Source organism: Falco cherrug, chromosome 12, assembly GCF_023634085.1.
Source record: "Falco cherrug isolate bFalChe1 chromosome 12, bFalChe1.pri, whole genome shotgun sequence".
In the NCBI taxonomy this organism is placed as follows: domain Eukaryota; kingdom Metazoa; phylum Chordata; class Aves; order Falconiformes; family Falconidae; genus Falco; species Falco cherrug.
In genome coordinates, this window is record NC_073708.1 from 22,329,614 (window position 1) to 22,352,527 (window position 22,914).

General features: G+C 37.5%; 1 protein-coding gene across 2 annotated transcripts in view; it reads right to left on the minus strand.

Moving 5' to 3' along the window:
- Positions 1-1,027: 1,027 nt before the first annotated feature.
- The window catches only part of ST6GALNAC3 (ST6 N-acetylgalactosaminide alpha-2,6-sialyltransferase 3), a 228,546-nt gene continuing 206,659 nt past the window's right edge, over positions 1,028-22,914 (minus strand). For both annotated transcript variants that reach the window (XM_027802717.2, XM_055725085.1), the window contains exons 4-5: positions 10,298-10,405; positions 1,028-8,668 (exon numbers count right to left, since the gene is read on the minus strand). In XM_027802717.2, coding sequence (XP_027658518.1) covers positions 8,482-8,668; positions 10,298-10,405 — 295 coding nt within the window. In that variant the 3' untranslated portion in view covers positions 1,028-8,481. The remainder of the gene's footprint in view (positions 8,669-10,297; positions 10,406-22,914) is intronic.

Sequence of the window (22,914 nt, forward strand, 5' to 3'; positions counted from 1 at the left end):
TCTTAACAAGCCCCGTGGCAGCATATCAGATTTGAAGGACCCTCAAAGCTGAGCATGTGAATGGCATTTCTTTCCTTCATTTAGTTTTAGTCTTACCACAGAAATTCTTTTTCCTTCCCCTCATTGTGGTGGCTGACAAAATAGCCCAGATCGTAAGGAAACAAAACTCTGTGCCATGAGCACCTGAGCAGCAGACTCTGGCCCAGAATTAGATGGTAATGGTCACTGCAGTATAAATGTCAGTACTGACAAACACACCTGGAATCTGCAGTCCTTTCACAAAGCCAGTTAGTCTTTATGTGTTTAATTCAGCACATACAGACCAAGTTGAAATGTATACATTGAAGCCTGTTGCTTTTTAAGCATGTTCTTAGCTGGACAATAAAACAGGAAAACTAGAGGCTAGTTAGAGGCTAAAGGAGTCTTAGTTCCTTTCCTTTCTTAGCATCATAGGGTCCACTGCATGATGGAAGAGAAGTTCTGTAGGTCCTCCCAATACCCTTGTAAGCATCGTACCTGCAGGTAGAGGTTTGCACCTCCTCAGGAAATGTGATCTTTCCCACAGCCCTTCAGTCTTACACAGCGCTCTCAAGCATGTGCTGAATGTCCACTCCTGGGGGTTCCAGTGACTTGACTTCTGAGAGTGCTATGCTCTGAGACTGCTTGGAGGATCTACCCTTTTGGATATGACCCAATGTACCTTTCCTACAGATCTCTGTTTCTGTGTGCATGTGTGCATGCAATGCATGTTTTAACACGCAGAAATTAAAACATGAGCTATCCTAAGTGTAGGTTTTGTGGCTGAGTTTAGCCAACATTACTTTTAGGATAGATGCCTTAAAATGTCTTTAAAGTCAATTAAGAAATAATTTAGGCATAGTTTATGTTTGTGTGCAGCAGATTATAATACTTCCTAGAACATAGATCTTTGAGTTCAGTGAACTGTCAGGTATTAATATAGTGGCATATACATAAATAAGAATAACGTTTTTTTAGCACAAAATCTTGTATAAATTATGTCAGACAATTGGCAAATCTTACACATTTATTCATATTTTAAAATAACCCAGGCACAATTTTTCAAGTACATAGAAGCACATTCTCCAAATGGGAGCAAAAACTAAGTAGCACATAGCAAGAAAACACATGGCAGAACATCTAAAATAAGTATAAATAGTATGAAAGTTTTCTAAGTCTACAGTGATATCTATTATGAATACACTTGTCAGCATTACAAAAAGGCAACCAAAGAATACGTGTAATAAGTAGCGTAACATGAACTTTCTAAGTAAGTTTATGTTAGCAGCATATAGTAGCAACTGTCTAAGAACAGAAGAATGCTTGGACACTGTATGTACATGCACACAAGCATATGTACACACATACATCTGGAAGGCCACGAGAACAAAAATAACCTGGGAAAGTGATGAAGGGATTTTTTATATGTCATTTGGTATATAAAAAACCATCCAACATGTTAATGATAAAATCACATCCAAAAGTGGAATTAACTCTTCATCAAACTAAGCACTTTCCACGCTGTACCCGTGATGCATTACTCCATTTTATACCACATTCCTGATCTATGGAGCATCTTTGGATGCTAATTTTAGAAGGATTTAGGAGCCCTTGATTCCCATGATCTGACAGAAGGAATCAGATCTCAGTTTTGAAGGAAAAATGCCTATGCAAAAAGTACCCATGCAAAGCCTGAGACGGGAAAAAAAAAAAAAAAAACAACAAGAAAATGCTTCTATCTAGCCAAAAGATGGGCTAGCAGAAATTTCACTTTCCTGTGGGGCAGTCCAATACAGTGGCCTCACTTAACAAGCTTTAATTTGAATGACGGAGTGGTCCTAAGGATGTGAACTAGATTCCCTTTGGATGAAACTAAAAGATGTGCTCCAGTCACTAGTGGCATTCAACCCACGGGACCAAACTAGAGATGGTGCAGGGTGTGGAGATCAGGTCCTTAGCACCAACAGTGTCAGGCTACAGATCTGACCCAGCTGAGCTACTGCCTCACTAATGTAATCATAAGCTTTGGAAATACACAGAATAAACATGAATCAAAAAGTACTATAACCTATATTTACCATGTAGAATAGTCTTATTTGTTCTTACTTGCCACTATCTGGAAAAAAAGACTTTACCTATAGACACTTTTTGTGTTTGCATATGTGTTTGAGGGGATAGATGAATAGCCAAAAAAGCAGTGAGTACATAATTTATTTTTTTTTTTCCTCTGGCCATCCTCAGAAATACTATTTTCAGCAGCAACAATATGAAAAAACTACAGGCATCTCAACAAATCTTCTACATGTGCAGTTCCCGTTAAGAAGATACTCCTATAAATGTCAAAAATTTGTGATCACTGCCCTGCTAACATCTTAACACTATGTGTCAATAAAGTAATTCGCAGTGTTACACTTAGATGTGAGATTTCTTTATATCGGAACATAGAATTGTGATTTTGAGCATTAGAGTAGGTTCACAAAAGCAAGTTTAACTATTTCTGATATTCCAGTGAAAAGATGTCAAATTTAGTAAACATTTCCTGACTGGTTTCGACAATTTATTTGCTGCCAGCTGCTAATGTCACTTACAGAGGTCCAGGAAAGTGCTCTGGGCAACACATGATAAGAGAGAAAGAAAAAGCACTACTTCCGCTGCTTAAACTAAGTTTACACTCAATTTACATTATTTTAGTGAGAGAATAAATTGTGTAACATGCCATCATGCATAATACATGGTAAGAACATGCATTAGTTCAAGTTTATGGTCTCTTTATGGCCAGTAAATCAGAACAGCAGTGGCAAATGCTGACAGCTGCATATCTTGAGGAATTCCCAGAAACAGCAGCAAGCAATGCAAAAAAGACACAAAACCAGCTGTTTAACACACTCATAAAATGGTGACTCTTTGTGAGTTAATCACAAAAACAATAAAAAAACCCAGTGATATCTTTCCCACCACATTCAAAGAAAATGAGTTCAGCACCTGAGGTGAAACCATGCCTGAAGCAAGATCATTCTGCTACCTAGAGAGCATCCCTGCTCTGACACCTGTCACTCCTCACGCCTAGGTTAGCATCACTGCTCCCCTGGCCCCACAGAAGGGGAGGACGGGGCAGACTTTGTGCACATCACAGGCTGCATAAATCAGCTGGAGAATATGCTTCATCCAATGGAGCTGGAAAGGGCTGTGGCTGGGTGGGGAGCCTACAAAAGCTGAAGCAGCAAGCCCAGGTATGCCATGCAGGTTATTATGGCTTCCACAGAAGCCCTTTCTTTCAATGGAGAGAGGCCTCTTTCTTCTTCAGCCCCTTTCTGGAGGGTTTGCCTAGGAAACTCTAATCCAGAATAGACACATGAAGCTTCTGTAGATTATGCAATACAAGGTGTACAAAACCCTTGCTTTTCTCTGTGTCATTAGCTATACATCACAGTAATAGCCAGAAAAATAGATGTGAATCTGGTGGTTGATTATTTACCATATCATTCTTCACTCCCCCATGGTTAAGTCACATCCCTGTGTGTCCTCTCAGGAAAGAGGGAACAGAATGAGACACATCTGCTGAAAATGAAACACTTTGTCGTCAAAATAACTACACCTAGTCAGGAAAAACAGGACTTTTTAAGTAAATATATGACTCTCTGTTGTATGCAGTACATCACAATGCCCACAGACAGCTCCCGTGTGATTCTTTGACATTAACATAGAGTTTCAGTCTTGTGGGTACCCTATGGTTCATCATAAACAAACCCCAAACTTGCTCAAGTCCAACTAAAAACATATACTATTTCTGAGATACATGCAGAAAAAATATGTCAGCAAAATATAAGTATCAATAAGCAGAGTGCTTCTGATTTTCTACCTACTAAGGATACCATCCAGTTATAATTAATGAGCGATTACTTATTTAATTCTTACTTACTAGACATGTCCTCTGGTTGAGCATCTGTACTCTGCTGCCAGCTGTCTTTGCATGGGGTCCTACTTTTGTTCAGCCCATGAGCAGATAAACAAAGACCATCTGCATCAGCCATCCAAGTGTTGGCTGGGCTCCTCTTTATTAACTATGTAATGCGTTACGTGCACATGGTACTTCTCAGACAAACCACTGCTTACCTTAGTGCCCAAGAGTGCAAAGATTTACTGGGATGGGTGCTGTGTTCATGAACTGGCCAAAGTGATTTCCATTAATTTTGAATTGAGTCCTCAGAGATTCCTAAATCAGTGAGTCTTCAGATAATTTGTGTCAGGCTGACTTCTTCATCCCTGGTGCTGTTTACACAGAAATCTTTAGCAACACGAATTTTCCTCTATTTTTTTCCTGTAAAGGGCATATTTTCCCATTGCTGGTAATTCCTACTGGAGAGAGGACAATAGTTTTACACAGGAGCTAAACACATTTGAAGAAATTAGATACTTCAGTGAAGTATTTCCAGAAGAGATTAATGGGTACTCCTCTCCTGGAGCCCTTTAGGGGCATTTTTTAGAAGTTGGAACACCATCTGCTCCTAAGTAGAGCTCTTCCTCAGTCCTTCCTGCTTACTGATGTAACTGATACAAACAGTCTGCAGATGGAGCCTCCCAGCCCAGATGGAAAGGGAATTTGGCTGGATACATAGACTATTTTTTTTTTTTTTTTTTCTGTGAAGGGGCCTTGTTATAAGCAGAGGCATGCGCTCTGGACATGTAGTGGGGATGAAAAAGTTGGGATTATGTCTGCTGTGTCTGTTTGGAAAAACAAAACCCATTTTTTATGTTACTTAGTTAATTACCTGTGAATTAGTAATTAGCCAGTCAAAAAGATTTGGTTTTTTCCTTAGGAAAATTTCTGCTCCTATTTAATTTTTTTTCCTTGAAAAAAAATATCAGATGGTAATGCAACATAAAACATAAAGTGTATTAAAATTTAAACATTTATTAGTACCAAGCCTACAGCAACCCAAACAATATATGCTTCCCCCCCCCCCCCCTTCAAAATGGGTATTTTAAAAGAAATAACTACATTATAAAAGAAAAACATTGGTGACTACTTAGCTGGATGATGGATAAAAATGCCAAATGATTCGTGAGTTTTCTTCTGTTAGCAGTAATATGCAGATCTATTTTGAAAACCTCAGGTAAACTCCCTGCCTGTTTTATAAATGAGTAGTTGATTTAACTAGGACTGTTTGAATGAATAAGCAGTTAGGATCTGATTACATTCAGGTGAACTGTAGCAGGGTTTATTTTAAAGAATTAATAAATGATTCTCAGCTGATGTCTTAACTGATGTCAGAGGTGAATCATCAAGGTCTCTTACTACACAACCGAGTACTGAGATTCTTTCTTCAGTACCACAGTGCTGATCTTTAACAGATTTCAGCAGTTATTTCTTTGTAGAATCATCTTTAACACAGTGGTCACAGTTCCTTACTCATATAATAAAAATCATGCAAATATGTGTTTAGTTTATACTAAAGACGGGCTCATTTAAATAAGGGAACTGATGTTCATTTACTCAAGTGTGAATGAAGTCTGCTGCAATGTTTCTAAAAGTGGATCTGCTCTTACTGTGGATCCAAGCAGAGAGCAACACTTTTATTTTGCTCTGTGACAACTGCACTCTAATGATGTTCTCAATTTTGCTGCACATTTAGCTGTTCTTAGAGCTGTATTTTTCTTAGCTACCCTTTGCATGAGATATTGTTTCATACAGCATGTAAGCAGCTCTACAAGAAGCTTCAGTATGAAGCACAGATTTTACAACAGATTTATGGTGATTTGGCAAGTCTTAATTATCTTAAAAACTTTCTCAGACTTAAAAGCTGCCTTGCATGTGAACACAATTTGGGCAGAATCCTTATGCTGTGTTTGTTGGGTAGAAAGACTCTGCTTCATGAGGCCACCTCTCATGTAAGCCTGTCCAGCCCAACTGCACTTTCATGTGCAGCACTTTTACAGTACCCTTCTATTAACCCAAAGACCTTCTAAATACGGGTTCAATTTGACTGATGTTCTTTTCAGCTCCTCTTCCCACAAGGGAGCCATAGGTTTTCCCAGGGTGCCCTGTACAACGTGTGTGGAACATTCTCCCTATTTCTGCATGTTCTGCATTCTTCAAATCCTGCATTAGAATTTTTTTTTTTATTAGCTTTCCATCTATCCAGCCATCCATCTCAGCTGAAGAGATGCATATGCATATGGCGATAAATCTAGCTCACTGTATTTTGCTATTACAACTCTTCATCCATCCATGACCCTTCCCCTTCTTGATTTCATTCTATGCTATATTAGCCTACGATTGATTTTAAACTCCAGGGACAAGAAGCAGCCACTTCAAATTATGTGTATATTATAGCATAGCCTGTAGCCTTCAGAAACTTTGGGCACCTCTTCAGCAAGGCATTATACAAATAGATTGCAAATGAGAGCATCCATCTCAAGAGCTTACAAGAAAGTCAGTCAAGACAGGGAGTAGGAAAATATTATTGTTCTCCTTTACCAAACAGGAAGGTGAGATATCAAGTCACACCAGAAGTCTGGGAAAGAGCTTGTATATGAATATAGACGTTTATCCAGGATCATAAGCATAGCTCCAGCCTTTGTCTGACAACCAGCATGAACACTTACAGCCCTAAAGTAAGCAGTGAAAGCTGAGCTATATTAAAAATAAAACCAGAAAGCTGCATTTACAGTAGAAAATAGAAGAGGCAAGAGAGATGATACCCTGGAATTATCTACCAACAGGAACAAGAAACCAATGATCAGGAGATGGAACACTAAGAGTTGCAGCTGCTAATGAGAGAATATATATGCCATGAACATATAAAATATAAATTTATATATACAAATTTACAATAGGAAATAGTCAGTATACAAATACTTACATGTAAAAATAGCTTTTTCCTTTCCCTTTTTCATGATTTACAAAAGCATACAAAGTTTCCTGTTAGTTAATGTTTAAGTAGTGTGAGTAAACCCTGTGTGTCATGTTCCACACGTAATTCTTTCAAGTGTTCACAGTATTGGCTATTACAGTGTTGAATCTGACATTCTAGATATTAAAATATTTGTAGGACACATTCTAAACTTAAAGCATTAATTTAAATACAGTTTAAATAAAACTCACATGTGTAGTTGAATTATGATCATATTACAAATGAGTCTGCTGCAGTTGAAAACTTTCTGTGAGAGTAAGCTTGGAAATCTGTATTTCAACTAGAGATGAGTATATTTTATAATTCTTGAACTGCCCCTTGATGTGCAGATAATACTGTGAGGTGGTGATTTCTTTCAACTCCATCTAAAGCAATACAAGCTGAGAGAGCTCAATATTACATGTTATCCTCAGCAGGAATGTGGATGCCACCAGAACAATTTGCCACCAGATTTTGGACACTTTCTTCAAATACCCAACAGACAAGAATAAATGACAAGCACCACTGTTCCTGTGTTAAGAATAAATGCTCTGTAGCATTCTTCCTCAGGGAAGTGCTTTATGGACTTAAATTAATCCTCACAACTCCCTTGTGAGGTAGATAGATACTGTCCTGCTTTTAAAGATGGAGAAAGTGGAGATTTAAAATTAAAAAGTTAGGATGGTTGCATGGGAAATGCTGTCAAAGTACTGGGATTTGGATGTTGGAGCAGCTCAAAGGCACAACTGGAGTAAATGGAGATGTTTGTGAGACAGATCTACAGTAACCAGCTTGGGTACTGATAGCAGGCTTGGTTCAGCATAGGCTGCAAAACAGTCTTTGCCAAGTGCCATGCTGCTGGAGCTAAACTGTGGTATAACAGCCTCAAAAAGTACAAAACACATCGTTCAAGATGATGCAGCCTGAACAGGGTGGAAGGGAGCTGCATTTCAGAATTTATCAATTAATCAGGAGCCTTGAGTAAATAATATCTTCTCATGCAGAAGTTATGCGCAGTTCAAGAACCATGTCTAGCTCATCTCTAATTTTACCATATATGCAAGTGCTCACATGTATCAATGTATTCAGATGGTTTTTAAAATTTACTCACTCACAGACCTTGGAGGTCTGTATTTTTCCTTGTATATCTTGTGGAAAATTTCTACTAATACTGCAAATGGAACTAGTGCTGCAGTACTGCAAATGAGCTACAAATACTAATTTTAATTAATTAAGATGATGGACAAGTTTTAAAGGACCACCATGTTCTCTGTGTGCACCTGTATATACAGGAAATCTCATCTGTCTTTAACTGCTACTGCATTGAAGTAAAATCCAGTTAAAGTATAAAGTGCATTGTGTGGAGTAAAACCCTAAGAAATAACAATGTATCTACTTTCCACAGATGATTAATTTTGCTTAACAGCTGAACCATCACCATCTTTGTCTTCTTTTAGTTTTTAGTTTAGTGTTACCTAGGCTGAGAAAGGCCAGCCGGGTGTAAGCAAAATTACTGTAAACTGAGACATTTTTGTAATATGCTGTTAAGGGAGCGTTAAGAAAACCAGTATCAGGACACTGTCCAGTTGGGGTGTGTAAATATTATTGTATGCTTCTTGGACCATTTAGCAAACACTTTCTTTTCTGTGATAAACCTGTGGCCTCCATACGGAGCATTTTCATGCAGAAAGTATTCTTCACACTCATCTCTTCCTGGCTCGTAATAGTGGTAGGGAACTTTACGAAAGCCTTCTGACCTGGGGGAAAAAAAAAGATACACTTCAGTATTATTTCCAAGAAAAACATGAATATATACTGCACCTGAATTATCTGTAATCCTTTCCACGTGTCAGCATGTGAGCTCCTTTGCTAAATTATATATGGGCTTTCATTACTGCATGATTTCTATGAATTTTCCTGCAGAAAATGAAGTTAAGAGTATCTCAACATACACTGATCTTATCAGTCAGTAAGAAGCTGATGGGCTGGCTCTTATGGGGACTGCACATTTTGTTTAACCTGGGAGAACTCAGTCCATGAGGCTCCATCCTCAAGCAGTCTTCTCATTGGATAGTCCCAGCTGTTGGAACTGGTTCTTGAACTGGCTGAACAAGGCACTTAAAAGAATAATACACATTATAAGTAGGTAATGCAGTCAGTACTGCAGCTTTCAGGAAGCCCATCCTTCTCTGTTGCCAACAGACCGAAGTGCTATCATGCTGTTCACTGGTTTTACATCAGGGCTATGCAATGCCAGCCTGACTGAACTCTGTGAGGACAACTTTAGTCCTGTCACCCCTCATCTCAGGGCGTCTACTGTGTTTTCATAAACAAAGAACAGCATATGTTCGTTCCATCTGGATGACTCAATCAGTGAGATTGCAAGTTCTAAAAAATCAGCCTTTAATGTTAAGATACCCTAATTAAACAGCTGTGACTCAAATTCCTTTTCTTTTTTTTTTTTTCTTTTTTTTCTTTTTTTTTTTTTCTCTTTTGTTTAGGGTCTTCCAGTAATGAGTCCCACACTGAAGTAACACAGAATGTGTAGTGAGGGTCTGCACAAAGGCTTTACTCCAGGATCTGAGGACCCACTTGGACTGGTTATATGCAGGACTTGAAACAACCAAGGTACAGAAGAATAGGTTTGCACTAGCATCATACATTGTTTATGACATTTCCTGCTTTTCTGAATGAGAAATAGTTACATTTTATATTTTTCTACCATACACTGCAGATTAAAGCATTTAATTTGGACTTTCAAAAATCGTGTTTAGAGTTATACTTCGGACAATAGGATTAATTCATTGTCACTGTAAGTTCACTAACAGTAGTTGCTTGGAATTTATGTCAGTTTACTGTGATAAAGCTCACAGAACTTGTTTTATTATCTAATTAGAAACCCCTTACCACTCAAAGCAAGCCATATATAACCTAGAAAGTTCCAGTAGGTTGCTCCATCGTGGTGAAATGTAATTTTGAGTAACTACCCTGGGCTAATCAGTTTCTTTCATTTCCAGGTATATTTGGTATTCAGAGAACCTGTATATTTGTATTTCTTCTCTAGATTTGTTTTAACAGTAGAAGTAAGTATATTTTGTCAGAAAAGTATGAACATACCTTGTTTCCAGCTAATTCAGAAATTGCAAAAGAACTTGGATTAAAAAAAGTTCCTTATGACATCTGATGTTAGATTTTTGTAATTTTTTTTATCAACAGCAAATGCCATATTAGGACTAAATATGCAGACAATAGTGTCACATCAACGTAAAACACTGGGAAATGACCTCGTGATCCATTTTTTGAATTTATGATGTTGAAATCAATTGTGAAATTTTGGCAAGACATCAGAGTTGTAGATGCATGAAAATAATTTCCTGTGATCTTACTTGCAGTAGGTGTCATTTATCATCCCATAGACGTGAATTCCATAGCAGGCATCCATAGCCAAAATTAAGGTAAACCAACCCGTACTCAGATACGAACCTGACTGGACTCTGTAAAAATACAACACACACAAAACAAATTGCAATGAGAAATTATCAACATTTTATCAAAGAAATATAAACTATTACCTGGGACAAAAGGCATTAAGCAACTTGACAATCTGTCAAAAACCATACAATTATTTTGAATTATAGATACCCTCTCATTCTTCCCAGCTGGGGGCCTCAAGCTATTGTCCACAGAATAAATACCACATTAAATATCTGAATCAAACAATGCATCTCCCATTAGACAGAAAATAATCTGGTTTTACATCCAAAAGATAGTGATTGGTGAAGTGTGTAAAATGAATTCACCAAAAAGCAAACTACTGGCACAGTTTGTGCTGTGTGCATGTGAGTACGCACTATCATCTTCTGTGGGAAAAATCTTAATCTGTACTGGGCTATCTTCAGCTTGAAAATTCACACAGTAAGGAAACTTTTAAGGACATTTTGGCAGAAAACCATCTAATTCAAGGCTTTGAAAACCAAAATTCTGTGCATATCTCTTTACATAAGTCTGTGTTATCATTCCTTAAGATAACATAACAGAGAGAAAAACACAAGAGGACAGTGCCCAGATTGATAACCTTTCCTCAAATAGCCAGCTGCATTAAATCAGTCCAAAAGTATTACCTATATGAGTGAGAACAAATGACACATGTAAGGATTTGGCTCACACATTGGCTATGTGAGCAAATGCATGCTTTGTTATACAGACCAAATCCTGTTCACTCTACTAATGCAAGTGTTACCAGTGGGGGACTAGGAGTCAACAGAGCTACCCATGTAATCTGGACAAGCAAGACTTACTGCTTTAAAGCCTCCTAAGTAATAAGACCAGACCTAGCCCTCACTACTTACAAACTTGTTGAAGTCCAACTTTGTGCATGTATTGGTTTCAGTTTGGCTGAAACCAATGAAAATAATGACTTTAAAATTAAAAATAACGTGTCCAATTTTGAAAGAAAGATATCACAAAAGTAATAAAACCATCTTAATAGAGCCTCAACTTTAGCTCAGTTTGAGAGAGTCAGGTGTGAAGGAGAGGAGGGGATAATTTAGCTTGATGCCACATATTTTAGCTCTTAGCTTTTGGGTACAGCAGGGAGCAGTTTGTTCTCCATCATAAGTTAAATTAGCCTACGTTTTGCACACAATTATGTTTTGCTGCAAAAGAACTCCCAAGTAGGCCTATGTGTGAATCAGTTATCCTCATCACCAAAATCTTCTTAAACATTTTCATCTTAGGGTAGGAATAAAGCTTTCATGTGGGAAAAAACAAATCGTACAGCAACATATCCAGCCTATAACCCCCAAATTTGCTACAAGACAGAACCAACCCCAGGTGTTTCTTCTTGGTTCAGAGCGAGAACATACTCCTGCCTCCTAGGTAAATCTGCCAATCAGTGGCTTTTGGCTCAGATTCTGTGTTACTTCCTTGTTCTTTCTTGTTGAAGTTTGACTAAATACTATGCTAATTAAGATGATGGGTGAAAAAGTAGTTGTACAACCTTTATAATGACATTTACCTGACACATACAGGACTGAGATTCAAATTCCTTCTCTGATGAATACTTTTTATTTTGGATAGTAGAAAAGCTCCAAGATCTACATTCCTAAAGAAACTCCAGTACACTTCAGTTTAAACAAATCTCTCTTTTTTTTTTTTTTTTTTTCCAGTGAAAAACAATTACTTCAACTCTCAGAGAGTTTTATTGTACTCAAGAACACTGAAAGTAGTTTGAACTACATCATCTTTTCCTTGCCCATGTCTATCATCTTTCATGGGTTAGCTGGTGTGAACTTCTATGCCTATCTTTCCTTTTCCTTGGAAAAACTCCTAGTTATCTGTTTAGCTGCTTTTGTAAAGGACCATTCTGGAAACAATAAATAAAGAGTTCACTTAACACCGAAGAATAACAAGTGGGAGCAAAAGGCAGAGTGTCAAATACTTGTGTTTCGTTAGGTGGACACCAACTATAATTGTGCTTCTTTACTTGACACCTTTATGGCCATGAAACTGTACACCTGTTCATCTGACCCGTTAGGATCGTTTCTTCAAACAGAATGTTCTGCTACTGTCTAGCAAAGAGAATTCCCAATCTGATTCATGTTATTTCAGAGTAACATTCTGCGATGATAAAAAGCTGCACTGCTTCTAACTTGCTTTCTGCTCTTGCACCAGAAGAACACTAGCCTTGAGCTTTAAAAGCCATTTAGAATCATAATAACCATTTATAAGAACACTATGAAGATCAGGACCCTTCCGATAATGAAGGTTTATTGGAGAGTACTATATTGACAGTAGCATCTGAAATTTGTTATACTCAGGAGGAAAAAGGAATTTAAAAAAAAGAATTAATCAATATTTCATGTCTTGTTTTAATACCATTGGACCTTAGTCCTCTCATCTATATACTACACTGGCAGGATAAATAAAAACAGCAGACTGAGTTCCCAGATACCTTCCCTGGGAGATGAAGTACATGACAGAATACAGATTATATACTTTAAAACAAAGCACTTACATTCTTCCCATTTTTTCCTCTGAAGATACGTAAGAATACAAGGGAATATACTTAAACTGTAGGGATTCTGGATGATTTGGTAACACCTTAGAACTCAATCTGATACTGTAAACATACTTTCAACATTCTAATGAAAGCAGTATTAGAAATGTGAAAACAATTTTAGCTGTCCCTAAAAAGTCATAAATCTCTGAATACGTTTTAAAATATCATCCCATAAAACTGTAGAGCAAAGCAATGTCTCGGCCCTTGTTATTATGCTAACACTGTGCACTCAATTTCGTTCTCTACAGGAGAGTTTTACATGTTTTTTGGCCAAGGCTTTTTTGAGACAGAGTTCTTGTTGCTGCAATTGCATTCAAATTTCAAATTTTACACACTGAAAAGAATCCTCCCTTTATGTGTAGCATAAGACTGTGTTACTAAACAAATCTGAGTAAAGGAGGACATTAATGCCAAAATAGGGAAAACAGGGGTTTGTTAAACATCATCCCTAGAACTGCTATAGGCAAATCTATTGCAATATACATGTGTGCAGCAAATCCAGAATTGTTCCTTATGGCTCCCAGTGACTTTTCCTGATACTCTAAAATTAATGGGGCACCAGATCTAGGCAGGAAACAACTCAGGAGAAAATAATGCAGTATTTATCAAAAAATGCATTTAAAAAGATGGTTTTGCTTTCAAACCATGATTTAACAGCTGGATGCAGCAATAAAAAGGCAATGCTCACAAAAAAGTTACTTTGTTTATCTTGAAAATGTAAGCTTATTTTGCATACTTCCTACATTATTAGGATACTTAAAGCAATGTTAGTTATTGGGATATAATTCCTTCTGCTAAATACCATCCAACGTTTCAGAAAATTACGTAGGCATACACAACACTAAACACATGAAAAGACCAATGGAATCAATTAAGATGCTTGAAACAAAGTGCATGCTTGCCTGTCTTCCTCTTAGTGAAGGTTTAAGTGCTTAAAATGTCATTATTTAATCTCAGAATATAAAAGTAAGCTCCAAGATTAATAGTTATTTGCAACTTGTAAGTCTCAGACCACAGAATTTGCATTTTCAGTAATGCTTTCCATAAACTCCAGTAGAAAGAACTGACTACAGTTTCTCACACCACCTTAAAAAGGAGACTTGCCTTATATATTTTAGAACAAAATAGTAAAAAACACATTTAGGATTTTTAGAATTATGATGTGTGATACCTAAAGCCTTAATTAAAACTTAGTTAAAGATAAAAGCAATTAGACAAGGTTCTTTAGCCCTAACTTTCCAATATACTACAAAACCTGTAAGAAATTGATATAAAGAAGATGGAATAGAAAGTGCCCCATAAAAATATTAGCAACTCAATTTCATCTTCTTTGACATCTCTAACCATGTTTTGATAATACCTAAATGAAGGAAAAACCTCTCATTGGGAAAAACAGGAGCATAAAATATTTTCTTAATGATCAAGGGCAGGTAAGTTCAAATTGGGTAAAAGTCTTGTTGTCACTTGAGTTCTGATTTTACCATAGAATTCCAGGAAGTTCTTTTCTTTTTTCAATTGCTCCAGTATTTTTTATGTGCACAATCAATTCTGGCTCTGTGGTTCAATGGGCTGTAATTTCCAGCGGGGACTTTAGTGGTAAAAAAACAAAAACGAAAAAAAAAAAAAATTAAGGCGGAAATGATCCATAGACAAGCAATTTCATGTCAATCTGATTGCAGAACAGAATTTAGAAGCCTATTTTTTAATTATTTACTGGGAGAAATTAAAGAGCACAGAAGGTCAATTAAGAGTGTTAATTAAGATGAAAAATGAAGAAATTTAGGACTTCAAGAAGCTATTAAGTAACAAAGAGCTTGCCAAAAGCATTAACTAGACACTTTTCCTTTTTTGCTTCATTTCAAAATATTGCAGTAAAATAAAATTCAACAATGACAGATTGAAATGACAAGATTCTCCAGGCCAATTAAGTGACAAAAAAAATTATCTTTTCATAAAGGCTGTTTATAGACTCTAATCCTCAGATGACCCTCCTACCAAACTACTGAATCAGCAGCAGCTTGATTTGCAGCAGCTCATCAAGTGCCTTGATTAATAAATAAGTATAAATAAGGGTATTGGTCTAAACAAACTAAGAGACCTGTAATCCACAGAGTGGAGACTTCATAATGTGAAATGTCCTTCCAACATGGTAAAAGATTTGTCAAAGTGATTCAAAATGAATAGAAATATTTTCAAGAAAGGTGTCAAGATTAGCTTAGATTGTGTTCAGGTAGACATGTCTCTGGTACTTATTTGTATCAACAGTGCATCAAGATACTGTTAATCTTTTGGGAGGGGGTCAGTACACTCTGGTTTTGCCTGTCTCTCTGCCACTTGTCCTGTGTCAGCCTTGTCTGTGGCTGACCCTTGGGAACGAGGGAAGAAGGTGTGTGTCCCCTCTGCACTCCTTTGTTAAAGGCAATCAGCTCTTTTCCTCTTGGGTCTCTGTAGGGTTTTGCATTTCTGAATAATGGTATGTTTCCTAACAACTAAAAATATGGAAAAATCATCTACAAGCACAAACAGGTGATCCATTACTTAATTCTATACTAACCAAATTAATGGTACCATTGTACCTGAGATTTCTCTTTTTTTCCTGAGGAAGCATCTCTGAATATAGCTGCTGAACAACTCTTCTTTGCCAAATTAAACACACACATTCCCCAAGTCACAGGTTTGGTCTATGTCTTCCTCTTCATATCAAAAGCAGATTTGTAAATGACAGATCAGAATAGGCTGACAGAAAAATGCCCCCACCTCTGAGAGAATGGCAAGGCTCATTTTCCTAGCACATCTCCTTTGAGGACCACATATATTGCTCATGCCAGGAAGCTGTTTTCTTGAGGGGAAAAAAGGAAGTACATTCAGTACAAGAGAAGAGTAAGTAAAGTTCACCAAGGAAATGGTGAAGAGTATTAGCACTATCCTAGATTTAATTCTGTTTTCTGTAAGACTCGGTGCTTTGCTGCTAATAATTTAATTATAAACCTTCTGCAGAAAAAATAGCACAAGAAAAGCAATGAAGACACAAGCACAGAGAATTTATTTCACCTGGTAAAAATGGTTGCTATCTCTGCATTACAAAAATACCTGTTAGGCAGTTGTTTATCATAATTATTCATTCTTTTGTACGTGTATGTGTGCACGCCTGTGCTTGCCTTGCATTCCATAATGATGCAGGACATCTATTAATAAACACCCATGCCCCTCCAGCAGTGAGCAGACTGTCTCACACATTCAAAAGCCCACACCATGCTTCAGGTCATTCTGAAATGTGAAACATTTATATATGGACAGATGTTTTATTACCCACCATGTACAGTTTTATGCAAAGATTAAACAAGCGGAATGCATTGTGAACAGCACAGACCACATTCCAGATCAGACCACATTCCAGATTCAGATAGTGGCTGTGCCCAGCAAGTTGTACCTGGGAACGGAGAAGTGATGCATTTCTGCTAGCCCAGACTCTTGGTAGATCATCCTTACTGTGTATTCTGAAAACAAACTGCAGTCAGGTGGTGTATTGTCCAATTAATCTCCAGAAATATAGGTTTTCTATCTGTATTACTACTGCATCAGCGGAACACAGAGGCTAAGAGTCCATTTCAGCTGAACTTGCTACAAACCTGCAGTAAAGGCTACTCCTAGGTCACAAACTAGCCTATGAGAATGTCCCTTCATGATTTGATTTAAAAAGAGATATAACAATTCATAAATCCTATGTCAAAATGGCCTTGAGAAAAAGACAGAACACTTCTGAACGATCACCAAAGGGAACAGAGAAATGATAGCTTTGTATTCAACAGCATCTAATTTAAAAAAAACACACTCATAAGTATTCAACTTACTATTTACAATTTTTGGCAAGACAGGCAAAACCAATATTAGAAATAAGAATCTGTTACTGCAATTACTAAAACCCATGTGGCATCTGCTTGGGTAGGTAATTTATGCATATAGTTCCAATCTTTGTGTTGTGTACATTTTTTTTTTTTATTTCTTTCCTCTCTTTCTCTGCTCTTTTCAATATATGCATGGAAACCTGAAACAAAGTGTGTGTGTGGGGGGAGAGCAGCTTAGAGAAATTGACTTCTGCTGCCCAGCGTTCTGTAGTTGCCTTATTTCTGATTCCTTGACCTGACTTTGATGCATCTCAGCTCAGTCATGAACTCAGGGAACTCAGGCAACAAGAGAAGGAAGTTATTTCATCCAGTCAGAGAGGGCTCCTTCAGACGCCTGTGCTGCTGAGCTCAGAGAAGAAAAGGAGAATTCCTGTTTATAAAGAATAATCATAGAGGTCCAGCTTGTTGCAGAGCACATGGAAAAGAAACAAGACTAAAAAACTGTAATTGTAAACCCTGCCTTCCAGCCAATATAAGTATGTATGTATGTATGTATTATTCTGAGGAGATTCTCGTGCAGGAAAATCTGTGCTAATCTTTTCAAGTTGAATGGCATCCCCTGTAGAGAACAAAAGCTGCTAGCTAAATTTCCTACAGCTATTGGGCTTCTGCAGCTCACATCTACTCTTCATATACAAATTGTGCTCTGTGCAAACAGACAAGTAAATCCCAATCCCAATCTTTTTTTCTTTCCCACTCTCTTCCCTAATCCTCCTGTTCCCAGAAATACGTATTGTCTTGATTTCTCTTGAATCAAGAATTCTTTATTTCCCTTTCTTCAGTACAAACTGTGGTCTGAGGCATCGCCCATGCTATTGCATGCGCTCAAGTTATTAGTAAAAGATGCCTTTTATAAGTGCCCTAGTTGCAGTTGCCACCTGGGATCTGAAGTCAAGCAGTTTATGCATGATTACCAATAACCTTGACCCACTGGGGGTGTATTGTGAAGAAAGAGATGTGTATGGCTTCAGACATCTCCATTTGCACTTGGATTTCATTGATGAGCGAAGGGATGTTTAAATCAGAAGAGGATCCACAGAGTTGTCGACCATTACAACCATGTGATTATATTTGAAATGAAAGGAAACTAAATTCACATAAGTAGATTTGAGGGCTCAGCTGTTGGCATCTTATACAGCCATTTTTCTCTTCAAAAATCACCTGAGCAGAATTAACTCCACCCTCAGGAAGACTGACCTTGTCAGGAAATGCAACTCTTCTGGTCTATGCCAGCATAGCACTTGCTCCACAGTACAACTACGTATGCTTGCAGTGGCTGAAGCAAACAGGAGGTAATGACAAATCTGCTTTCCCTGGGCAGCACTCAAGCCTGCAGGTTAATTGTGACACCGTGGTGTACTCCTGTCCCACCATTCTCCATTTTCCTTTGTCCTATGCTAGGTCAAAGACTTACTGCAATCCCTGATGGCTGTGACAAAGTTGAGTGACAGCTGAAACCTTAACCCAGGTTTCATGATTTGTGCCATGGGTCTCTGTAGGGTGGCTTTATGGGCTCTTCTCTTCACCAGTAGCTGCATCCAGTTTGCCGAGCACTGGTTCAACATATTCCCACAGTGTAAAAGGGAGTACAGAAGGATTTAGATTTTAATCCTTTGTAACCAAAAATTAATCAAAACTCAGAATTGATGCCAAGTAGAAGAAAAAAAGACAACAGTGACTTTTTCCTGCATCTACATTTAAATCAATACTTGCTGTCTTGGGTCTGCACAATTTTCTCCAGAGAGGAAGTAAACTAAACAGAGCTGCAGCTAACCCATGATCCCCGAAGAAATTTAATTAAGCAGGCTTTCCCACCCTTTTCTTTTGGTATTAAACTGCACTTCCTACTCCTAGCTGCATATTTTAGTGAAATCTATTGTGGGTGAATACAGAAGAAATTTCTTGATTAGCTCTTACCTTGTCAAGGCAAGGTACTGAAGAGAGTTCACCTAACTTTGGCTGAAAGCAGCTTAAATTTTTCATGAAAACATATATATTTTTTTTTAATGTTTAAAGCGAAAAAATATGAGACAACTTTCTAAAAGTGCACATTGTATGTCTGTGATTTTGGGATGGGAGCAGAGGCTTTTATAAAGGTATTTTGTTTTGCTGCTATGGTGAAAATGAAAGAACAGCCAGCAGGAGATTGTATCCTGACTGTTCACTTGAGTGGGGACAACACTGGACCAGATACTCAGCTGGCAGAAACCACACTAACGTACATGAGCTGATACCCTTTTAAATTTTCTAAAATGGGCAGTCATTGTGTTAATTCAATCACTACCTCTGATGCTAACATGGAAGGGAAGGCAATGTTACAGTTTTTCTCCCTACATTTCACATTTATTAGAGAACTTTGCTTTTCACTGGGATGGATGTTCATCCAAAACCAGCTTATGGAAGGCCAGCTGTAAAAGTAGTGGGAAGCTGCATTTCTGAAAGGCAAATAGCAAATATTCACCGATAAAAGAGAACCCAAACCCCACACATAAGGCCTTCATTGGTGCATATCCCTCTGTCAACAACTTGTCTCCTCCCCAGCAGTGGTATTCATAACAGTGTTTCCAGGTATTTTAAAATTAATTCCTAATTTGCTGCTAAATTACCCACTGATTATTTACATTAGTAGCACTGCAAATCCTTGCTGTGCAAGGCACTATACAGTCACATGTGACAGTCCTTGACCCAAAGAGTTTAACTGTCAAATAATCAAGAGAAACAGATTATTTGGAGAACATACATATCCTTATCCCTAGTTCTCACAGGGAATGATGCTTACTGAGATTTCTTCTTTTACATTTAAGGCATGTATATAAGTAGTGATTTAATATACACGCAAAAGTCTCTCCACCAAGCATACCAGGTAGAGTGGAATGAAAATAAATTCAACACCTACTAGTACCGTTCCATAGAAACTTTCTACAATACTGCATTGTGTTACAAAGCCACGTTCTCTGAAATTGAATGCGGAGCCACAGTGCTCTTGTCTACACTGCTTATTTGCACAAACCAAAAGTTCATTTTAGATTATGGAACATCAATATTTTTACCAAAAATGAAATCTTAAATCCAGACAGATTATTCTGAAGTGGAAAAAAAGGAGGTAAAAATAGACCTTGTGTGGGTCTGAATTTTAATTCAAACGCAAGAGGCCATAATGTAACCCATCAGTCAAGCTTTGAAGATGAACTGCTAATTACCACAGCTGTTGCCTTCTCTTTTACTACTGTAACTTTCTCCAGATTAACTTTTCCCTGAAGTAAAAAAGGAACAAAATATTTATCTTTCCTTTTCTTTTCTTTTTTTCTATTTTTACATAAAATTTAATGCAACACACACATATATAGGTATTATATTACTGTTTAGTATCAATATTAGGGTCTCACTTTCTCTATTCCATCCAAATGTCTCTAGTCTTTCACTGCTTTCTTAATCAACTCACCTCTGTCTAACTATGTAGAAAGAAGCAAATAATCTCAACCTCTGAGCTGTTGAAACTTTCCCTACCTTCTCCATTGCTCTGTTTACATAGTAGCTGGCTTTCTGATGGGCACCTCTTGATGTACATTGTGGACAGAAGAAGCTGAGGTCTAATTAAAGTCCCACTTGAAATAGAGGGTCTCAGATCCTCAGGACATGCAACATTAGCTTTTGTCTTTCCCCTTCTGTTCAGCAAGATGCAACTACATGCAGCAGGGTCTTCTGAAGGCCAGATACCTGCAGCCACTGACATAAATATTTACATTGAAGGCAGCATCTTGATTGCCGACAGATATATTCAGCAAAACAGGCAAAGAATGGTGCATTTTTTTTCTCTTAGATCACAGCCTTTAGAAAAAAGCACAGTACAGTGAACAATTTAGAAAAGTAGAAGACAGCCACAGAGAAGCTCGTAGGAAGAGGAATTATTGGATCACAGTAGATTCCCTTCTAGCCCACTGCAGTTTCTTCAACACTGGACAATTTCAGAGTATTTTCTTCCCATAGTCATTGAATAGACTGCAGGAGGGTAATTGCACAAATGGAAGCTGGGAGAAAAATCTCCATACTTATTGGAATGGGAATGAAATGTTCTAAAAGATTTTTTATCTCTTCCTTCATATCAACTGAAGTAGCAAATTAGTGAATTTTCCCAGCCTTTCACAATATAGCTTCCTGAGAACAGCAAACCCAGTATTGTCAGACTAACCATCTAGCTGGCTCACTGTCACTGTAAGCTAACCCCTAGTTATCAAATAAGGTGAAGAATTCAATTAGCCCCAGGGATTTGATATTTTCAGTGAACCGAAGTTATTAGAACACATTCATGAAGCAGGACTGTGGTCCTTTCCTTTGTAAATAAATTCTCTGATTTCTCCTCAACATATTATATTGCTCTTAGTCATCATCTTTTCAGTGATTCCCAGTATTAGCTAGTTAAGACTTGGATATGTTGCCAATGAAACTCTTCAGGCAAGCAGTTCTTTAGAAGGCCACGCAGCTGACAGCATACTGTCAGAGGCGGCTGTTGCTGCTCCTGAGGCATCAATGTTCAGAACATCACAGTTAACTGAATTCTTATCTGTAAGATTTGCTTAACAAACATTAAAACAAGCTAATTCATTACAACTAGAAACTACAGCCCACTTGTTACAATGCAGATGACTCAAGACTACATCTTTTTGGCACCAAATTGTAAAATTTAAAACTGCCAAAAATCTTTCATGTAGTTACATTACAGAGAACCTCAGGTAACATTAGTAGCTACATTACTGGAAAGAATATCAGATTAAAAATTAAGACTTCCATCACACATGACAACACATCCGAGATAGCGTCACAATTAGCTTTACAAAACACCACCATTCTTTATGAGGCTTTTTCTTTGCATCTTCATGCTACTTGTCTGATAAGTCCTTGCCAACAAAGACATTATACTAATTACAATTAGTTATACCAAGTGTAGGACAACTGAAATGATTTATTGATTTTTCCTCACAAAATAAAACTTATTTTGCATTCCAAATATGCAGTAGAGAAAAATAAAACAGAAGCCCCAGATGGCATGTTTACTCCAGACATATATGAATGTGAATGTACTTATAGAGACACTCAATCCATTTAAAACTTTAATCTTACCATAGCTGTTTGGAAAAATCACTGCAGAGCAGTTTTTATGCAATTAAATTCCTTGTCCCCTGAGCAGAGACATTTAAGGTACAAAGCCAAGAGCTGAGTTGTTTTCAAAAAAACTTTAAACTAAAAGGATCTTCCAACAACAGCAGAAAGAAACAAAAAAAGCATCCAGGCCAACAAGTAAAAATATGCACATTTGTCATGCAATATTAATGTGGCACTATATTTGCATTTGATGTAATCTATTATCTACATGAAATCTGAAGAGATGAAAGAATATGAAGCTGTGTTACATGTCTTTCTGTATTAAATATCAGTCTGTGGTAACTACCACTTGTATCTAGTTATGGAAATAATGAAGGAATCTTTTTGCTTTGGTTCTTTGGGAACTTATTCTAAACATATCTACAAGACCTTCCTTTGTCCTCCATTCTGTAACACCATGATTGCTCCTCAAATCATACTGAGAATTTGCTCATCTTGTGGATATCCCCAGTGTTCAAATGTATTTCCATGAAGGATGTACATAGACTGAGATTCTGAGCAGAATACAATGCTTGATTTTTCATGGGGACTCTCCTCACAAGTCTGTATCTTAAATTCCTTTGAAGTTCAAAAAAATACTACCTATACTCACCGAAAAATGAATAGCTGATCCAGTTTGATGTTCTCCCAGTCCTTTCTATATGCCCCATCTCCAGAACTCCAACTCATTCAAGCACTTAGATATAAACCTTCCATAATACAGACAATGAATATATACAAGCAAATAGGCTTAGATGCAACAGCCACACTCACAAACCAGCAGGTTTACTCCTTGATCTCTACAGTGCCTTTTGCCACTAGACTAGCCATTTTGTCCTCAGTCTTGACAAGAGAAGGCACAGCACTTAGGCAAAATACATTTCTTCTTTTTTCTGGT